The sequence below is a fragment of the Vitis riparia genome, chromosome 3 (genome assembly GCF_004353265.1).
Source record: "Vitis riparia cultivar Riparia Gloire de Montpellier isolate 1030 chromosome 3, EGFV_Vit.rip_1.0, whole genome shotgun sequence".
Lineage (NCBI taxonomy): Eukaryota > Viridiplantae > Streptophyta > Magnoliopsida > Vitales > Vitaceae > Vitis > Vitis riparia.
Window position 1 is genome coordinate 2419222 of NC_048433.1, and position 7953 is coordinate 2427174.

A 7953-nucleotide genomic window follows, 5' to 3' on the forward strand; every position below is an offset into this window, starting at 1 on the left:
GAGCATAAACAGAAACCAATATTTTCTGAGTATTCTAAGATTCATCATCACATTTTTCTACCATCAACAGCAACATTTGATATGAAAAGCCTCCATAAAGATAGCTGAAAGGCAAATGTTTCTTTATATCAAAAAGATATTTTTGCAACAAAACTAATGAAATTTACATTGGGAATAAGGAGAAATATATTATAAATCCTAACATTCACTCCTGATATCAGAAGCATCAAATGATGGATCCTACATAATTACAAAGTACATGAAATCTGTAACCCAGAACAAATTCAATAGGCAAAAGGCTAAGAACTGAATTGTCCATTTAAGTCAGCTCAAAACCCTGCAACTGTAAATAAAAGGGCTAGATCATTCACTTGTAAATACAAGAATCTACCAATTTGAGGGGCTTGGCAAGTCTGTCACCTCTTAAAATGACAGGGCATCTGATGCTCTTGAGGAACTTGACCTTCACAAGCCTTCCCAAAATGTATCCCCTCGACCTCATCACAAATGTCAAATTCAGTGGCACTGCTACCTTCTCAAGGTGGTCTTTAGCGCCTCCAACAACCGACACCCCTCCATAGAGTGGCACTTGATGCCCTAGCACCACCATGACTATTGACCTCTGACTCTTCCTTGATTGATAAAACTCCTTCATCTATGGTATTCATTCACTTAAAATCAGACACTCACAACATAACACCTCTAAGGCAATACTAAATTACCAATTAAAAATTTGGTATAAAACCATTAGGGAGTCACTTATGAAAAAAGAATAAGTTCAGGTAAGGCTGTCATTGATGCAAAGCCTGCACAGTCCACCTCCTGGCATGCCTTTCCTGGTTGAATTCAGATGGCTTGCAAATTGAAAGAAAACACCACTATAGGAGTTTGAAGTCCTAACATTATTCAATTGATTTATTTCAGTTGTATTACATTAGATGTTAGATTCTTTTAGCCAGCAATTGAAGTTCAAAGCTCTACAAGTTCTAGTTTTCTCTGTATTTCTTTTCTCCCTTTTTTTTTTCCCACAGGCATTTATCCCAAGTGTTAGATGAAGCATACTCTAAGTCCATATTTGGTTGTCCAAAATACTAAAACAAGAAAAAATAACATTAAAAAAAAAATCATTTTCTTATCTTTGGTTTAGCATGAAAAATAGGTAAAGAAAATCAAATATAATCAAAACAGATTTAAAAAAAAAAGTACACATTTTTAATCATTTACTCCATATATAAAAGAAAAAAATAAATGAAAAATCTATTTTCCATTTTTGTAATTTTTCCTTCCTTTTTTTTCTATATTCTTTCTTCAGCATTTTCCCCCCATTTTCCAAAAAGCCAAACATATAGTAAGTGATATGACCTACCCATCTACCCTAGTTTTCTCCTTGTAATTATGACAGTTCCTTAAGAATCCAATTTACTTAAAGCAAACAGTCAGAAGGCTTGAGTGCCTTCCCCCTACAAAATGGAAAACCCATTTTGTTAACTATTTTTTTCCCTTTTACATACTACTTTCAAAATCCATTTCTATGGAACTTCTTTATCAAATTCCGGAATGATGGCTATGTGAGCCTGGTTTTTTCAGTGTTGCAGCCTTATACAAGCACTCCAATCAAGGAAACCCTACATATAATTGGTGGTAAGGGCTTTGACCACTGCATCCATACGTCAACATGATAGGCCTCTCAGCGGAGGATTGGACCACCTACAAAATGACCATCTTACCCTAGTACTGACGGTAACCCAATGCATAAAGCAATAGGTAAAACGGACTTTTTAAAACGACTTGCCTGCCCAGAAGCCACCTTGAGCTGGTAATAGTAAAATTCTACAGGAGTGGAGGACACGTGTACGCCGAAGAACGTGGCTGGGTTCCGATACGAAATCCGGATCGTCGAATTCAGCGACAGCATATCTGTGGGCACTCCCGTTTGATCCATCCCCGCCTGTATGTTGAAGCTCCGGAATACCACATTCTGCCAATCACAGCGCAAAACATGGCATTAAAAACACAGGCTGAGTGACCGAGCCAACTCAGCGGGACACCGGAGTGGACACGGTAGACAAAGCACGTACCTCGACGATGATCTTGGGCTTGTACGACCTCCCGGCGCCCCAGAGGATCAACGAGAACACCGTGAAGAGGACGACGAAAGCGAAGGCCAAACAGAGGTACAGCCTGACGCGGCCGTCCGCGGCGGTATAGAAGTCGTCGTCGTCATCGTCATCGTCTTCACCGTCGGCCGCGGCGCGAAGCTCAAGGTCTCGGTGAATCTTCTTCCAGGCGCTGGCATGCTTAGAGTTCTTGACAGAGGCCGAAAATCGGGAGGTGGAGGACTCGCGGGAGTGGTGAATCGGCGAGCAGTGGTAGTGGTGCGGCGAGCCGAGGGGGCTCGAGCCGTACGACATTTTCTCGACGTCGTGCTGCGATGGACTCTGCACGTAGTACAGCGGCCGCCGCGGCGACCGCGGTGGCGACGACGCGTCCAGGCTCGTCACCTCCGAGTCTGACTTGGCGTGCATTGTCACCGCCATTGGAGAGAGAGGGAGAGGTTAGGGTTTAGAAACTTTTTCTCTTTCTTTTTATTTTTGCCACTTTTTGTTCTCTCAATAAATGCTGCGAAAGGGATAAGAAACAAAAATGGAATGAAGAAAAACAGAAAGCGTGAGAGGAGAGACTATTTTCAGAAAATGTTTTTCAAAAACAATGAGATTTTTTAATTTTTTTCTTTTGGGGTGTTTTTGTTATTGTTTTTCTAGTAATGCCGGAAAGCAAATGAAAGCAGAAACGGAATACGGAATGAAGAAGAAGCGGAGACTGGAGAGTGAGTAGAGACTAGAGAGTCTCCAGACTTCAGAGTACCCTCTGAAAACGTTTTTCAAAAACAGCGAGAGAGGCGGTACGGCAATGTTTGCTTATACAACGGACATTTGTGCCGGACTATGATGCGCCGTTGTGCGTATTGTCCACGCTTTTCATGCTTCTCGAGTCCTACGTTGTTTCGACCGTCTTACTCCACGCGCCGAATGTTTTGAGGCGAAGAAAATGCGTTGGGAGGGATGATTAGGCGAATGAGATGGAGCGTGCCGTACACGCTCTTTGGAAGGTGTCTTATGTAAATGAGAGGGTTGGGCTGGTCCATTGTTCTACGACCCATGTCACATGCGGTTGGACTTGGGACATATTTTGATGGATTTCTTCTATTGTCCCCCCTTTATTTCTTTTAACCCTTTTGGTATTTTTTTAAATATTTTTTAATTAATTGATTATCAATTTTGAGAAAAAATTATGGCTTAATTAGTTAATGGACGTTAGATATTGAGAGAGAGTTGAAAAGGATTCTAAGATCACATCTCAAGGTCGGTTAAGTTGGTCCCATTTGACATGCCCGTGACTTCTTCTTACATTTCTAAAATATAAAATATTCAAAACATAATCAATCCCATATTGTCAAAATGACCCCATGTTTTTAAAACAAAAAAATAAAAAAATAGAAACGTTTTTTCCAATAAAAATACCCTTCATGGAATATTTTTATACCCATTTCCCATCAAAACACTTTTAGATTTATATACAATCTAGTAAAGGGTATTTTGGTACATTTGAAATTATATTTATAATTTCAAGGCCACGGATTTGTTTTCAAAAATAGTTCTAAAAAAAGATTTTTGAAAATTGTTCTCTAATAAAGTAAATCAATTTAGATCGGTTATTATTATTGAATTGAATCTAATCAATCAGTTTCTTCTTTAAGTTCAATTAATTTAATTCATATGCTAAAAAAAAAATTGATTACATTTTGGTTTTATTTTAATGCCCAAAACCAAACTGACGAAGCCATGTGTCTTTTTGTGCACATAGATTTTGCGAGTCTTGCAATGTAAGTAAAAATTGTAAAATAGTATAAAAAATAATGTTAAACAAAAATTTTATTAAAATTAATAAAATGTGAGGGACAATTTTTATTATAATATTCTTTTATAGAAGAATATATATCTCTAATTATTTCATTTTGATAACATAGATGATAAATACGTTTTCTTGATTTTAGATATCAATCGAGGATTATAAGTAATTTAAGGCTTGTTTGGTTCCTATTTTCAAGAACTGTTTTCTATTCTTGAAAACAAAAAACATAAAAAACTTGTTTGGGGAATGGAGTGTGTTTTTGTTTTTTGTGTTCTCAATAACCATTTTTTTAGAACAATAAAAAAATGTTTTCATTATTTTTTTACTGTTCAAATAATAGATTGTTTTTTGTATTTTCTCTTTTTTTTTTATTTTGTTTTTTTTAACTGTTTTTTGTGTTTCCATAAAGGTGAGCTTCACTCAACCACCACACCCCCACCCACAAACTCTTTCTTTTTCCTCAAATTATTGAAATTAATATATTTACGCATTGTGACAAATTCATTATTTGTTTAAGAAAATTATAACTAGTGTAAAAATTTCAAAATTGAATAATTTTTTTTAATTTAAATGAATTGTGCATATGAAAATTATTTATATATTTATAATATCAAGTTAATGGAAGAAAACACTATTAATTAAAAAAAATAACTTTCAAACATGTTTTTTATTTTACTTATTTAAAAAAAAAAATATTAACTCAATCAAACATGTTTTTTTTTTTAGAACAAAAATTGTTCTCCAGAATTCAGTTCCCAAATACAATTTTTTAATTTTAAACACAAAAAACTGTTGTCAAATATTGTTTTCCATAACATTTTTCAAAAACAACAATCAAACAAACCCTTATTTTCAAATGAACTCATTGAAAAGCGAAAAACAAACCGGGTATATAGCATTTTATATCATTTCTTGGACTTATAAGGAGATTTTGTAAAACTTTTTCTTTTTTGTGAAGCCTCATTTTCCGTATAGAGTCATTTTACCGATCCCCAAAAATCCCCTCATTGAAGCAAGTCACCCCCCTATTAAAATGTGAAACTATTGAATTAAATTTTGGAATTTCCTCATCCAAAGAACTTGATTAATTGTTTCTAACAACTTATCTTTTTCATTAAAGAAATTTGTCAATAAAGAATATTTATTTACTTTTACTTAAATATTGTCAATGAAAGAATATTTATTTATTTATTTATTTTTAATTTGATAATAATAGGAAAATTTGATTTTATTTGTAGTCTTCAAAATTTCATCATATGTCACATTTTTAATATATGTCATGTGATCAAATGTGTATGGGACCCACGTGCATTCACCACAAATCTTGTAATTACAGAAAGGTATGATTGAAGGCATTCCTTCAATCACTCTCTCTCTCTCTCTTCGCTCATCCCCTTTCACCACAAATCTTGTAATTACAATATGAAAATTGAAGACATGAAAACTTATTGTAAATCAACTTCCAAAACCTTTTACATTGAGATATGGGAACAATAGAGGCCCCCACCCAACTGAAATCATGACCCACCTTCAACATGGGCCTCTAGATCAGCGGCCCCATTTTCCTCAAACGCCTTGATCAAATCAGGGTCAACGTTCTCCTCAGGCTCCCACGTGGCCTCATCTATATCCGTCCACTTCACTAAGTACTCCATCTTCCCATCATCTCCAGTCCTTTTCCCCATTACTCCCTGCGCCACAGCGTATTCTAGCCCGGCCTCGAAGTCCCTCACCAGTTCCTCTGCAATCAACCCAGCTTTGACCCACTCGTTATCACTACCGTCCTTCCATTTGACCAAGTACTCCAGATTTTGACCCTTCCCTCTCCTCTCCATAATCTCCTGCACCTCCGCGTACTCGAATATTGCCTCTTCCAGAACTCTCACCACATTCTCGAGCCCAAGCCTTCTCGCGAACTGCATTGGGTTTCCCTTGGGTGTTGCTCTCAGCATCTCTCTTGCAAGATCCAACGGCGTACGTCCTCTGTCGTCTTCCGCCTCTGGATCCGCGCCCAGCCGGATGAGGAGCCGAGCCACGCCGGGCTTCACGTACCCAGCAGCCATGTGGAGGGCCGTCAAGCCGCCGCCGCCGTTGTCGCGGTGGTTCAAGTCCGCGCCGGCGTCAGCGAGGATTTGGACACACGCCTCCGACCCCAGGCCCGCGGCGAAGAGGAGCGCGGTCCGGCCATTCTCGTCGACGGCGTCGACGTCGCGGCCGTCGCCGGATTCCAACAGCGCCTTCAGCGCGGCGTCGTCGGCCTTCTTCGCCGCGGTCCACCAGGGGCTTTCGTACTCGGCCACCACGTCCCCGGCGACGTAACGGGCGGGGACCCACGTAGGGACGTGGCCGTCCTTCCACTCGATCAAATACTCCATCCCTTTCCCGCCCTCCGCCGCTCTGCTGCCGATGATCTTGCTGACCTCCCCGTACGACTCATCCTCATTGTAGCTGTCGAACACTTCATCTTTCAACACCTCCTCTGTTTCCTCAAACTGCTTCTGAGAGACTGTGAGGTTGAATCGACGGGAGGGTCGGAGGTGGAGAGAGTGGAGAGGAAGGGAGGGGAGAGGGGAGAGAGAAGTGGGTTTGGGGGAGAGTTTGAGGCGAGAGAGAGAAGTATTCACGAAGAGAGCATCCATCGAGTGGCGGTGGAGGTGGTGGGAGTGGGGAGTTTTGGAGGGTGTGTGACTGTGGAATCCAAGGGGAGGAAAGGATGGAGATTTGGGGTGGATAAGATATTCTATCCATTTTCTTTTTGATCCTGGGTATGTCTGCAAATTAGTATTGAGCGTTAGATTTTCCTAAGTCCACATATATTCTCCTTTTCTTTTTTTTTTATGGCCACAATTTTACACAGTTACACATAATAATATTTAGGATAAGCTTATAATTAGGATGTCAATGGGTGGATTTTTTTTTCAATTATTGTCTTCTTCGGTTAGATTATATATGAATTTAATTTAATTTATTTTTTATTTTCCTAATTTTAATATATAGATTATAATAAAAATAATAAAATTATAAAAAATTATAATAACTTAATTATTTATAAAATATATTTATTTTAATGTAATTAAAAAAATTAAAATGATTTTTTTTAAAAAAAATTAAAAATCTTTCAATAAAAAAAGAACAAATAGAGTAGGGAAAATTTCTCATACCCATCTCTTCTGTCTAAGTTTTTTTAATATGATGAAATTTGGAATTATTTTAAATAAAGGGGACAAGAATTGGATTGGAGTTAAATCACAGCCTTTATTTTTGACCCATTATAAATATAAAATAAAATCAAGTGTTCCTACACATTAAAGCCCACATTTAATGAGATGCTTAAGCCCGATAAAAAAAGCTTATTTGATTACTTTAGCTAATAAAATAAAAAATGATAGCTAATAATTTACCATCAATGGGTCAACTTTAATAATTTCCTAACCTATAAATAATGATGGAATGCAAGATTTTTTTCATAACCATAAGTGACAATAAAACTTTTATAATAGTAACATTTTTTTTTCTTTTTATATAATTTATTTTTTCAAATATAAAATCTTTTGCCAAAATTGGCCAACCATGGTAAAGTGCACATTTGACTTTTCAAAAGTCAACTCAAATAGGTTTTTTTTGGAGTCTAAATATATTGAATTTATCTAAAATTTAAAAAAAAAATCAATAAAAAGTTGTTTGCAAAAAAATTTAAAAAATTATATAAATAAAATGCGTCATTTAACTTAAAGATAATAAATTTTCTAAAACATGAAAAACTATTTAACAAAAAAAAAAAAAAAAAAAAAAAAAAACAAAAGAGACAGGTCTTCGGCCCAAAAGTACATATTGGGCTCTCTGGCTCGGCTGGAGCCCATTTCTTTAGGCATTTTCACTCCAAAACAAGACCCTAGTTTCTTTATTTAGAATTTAAATGAAATATTAATTCCAAAATAAATGAATTATTAATTCTAAAAAAAATAAAGAGTTTTGAAGCTTCCAAATTTTATTTTTATTTTTTGACTTATAAATCCAAGGGCTTTTAAACAAATGTGAAGG

General features: G+C 36.7%; 2 protein-coding genes across 3 annotated transcripts; both read right to left on the minus strand.

The window, feature by feature from the left end:
- Positions 1-82: 82 nt before the first annotated feature.
- LOC117911520 lies at positions 83-2852 on the minus strand. Of its 2 annotated transcripts, none has more exons than XM_034825925.1 (3): positions 2079-2839; positions 1793-1978; positions 83-655 (listed from the first exon to the last, which is right to left on the minus strand). In XM_034825925.1, the coding sequence occupies exons 1-3, from the start codon at positions 2535-2537 to the stop codon at positions 368-370; spliced, it is 933 nt and encodes a 310-aa protein (XP_034681816.1). In that variant the 5' UTR covers positions 2538-2839; the 3' UTR covers positions 83-367. The 2 variants fall into 2 exon arrangements, with proteins under 2 accessions (XP_034681816.1, XP_034681817.1); XM_034825926.1 differs by lacking the exon at positions 83-655 and adding an exon at positions 1272-1707 and having other exon boundaries at positions 2079-2852.
- Positions 2853-5194: 2342 nt separating this feature from the next.
- On the minus strand, positions 5195-6664 carry LOC117908733 (signal recognition particle 43 kDa protein, chloroplastic). The gene has a single exon (XM_034822428.1). It carries the CDS (start codon positions 6549-6551, stop codon positions 5430-5432), a length of 1122 nt encoding a protein of 373 aa, XP_034678319.1. The 5' UTR covers positions 6552-6664; the 3' UTR covers positions 5195-5429.
- Between the last annotated feature and the right edge of the window lie 1289 nt (positions 6665-7953).

Excerpts from the sequence above, each read along its gene's own strand:
- LOC117911520 (XM_034825925.1), bottom strand. The coding sequence starts at position 2,537 with ATGGCGGTGACAATGCACGCCAAGTCAGACTCGGAGGTGACGAGCCTG. Across the intron at positions 1,979-2,078 it reads AGCCCAAGATCATCGTCGAG|AATGTGGTATTCCGGAGCTT; the intron begins GTACGTGCTTTG and ends TGTGATTGGCAG. Across the intron at positions 656-1,792 it reads TCAAGGTGGCTTCTGGGCAG|ATGAAGGAGTTTTATCAATC; the intron begins GCAAGTCGTTTT and ends TGAATACCATAG.
- LOC117908733 (XM_034822428.1), bottom strand. The coding sequence starts at position 6,551 with ATGGATGCTCTCTTCGTGAATACTTCTCTCTCTCGCCTCAAACTCTCC.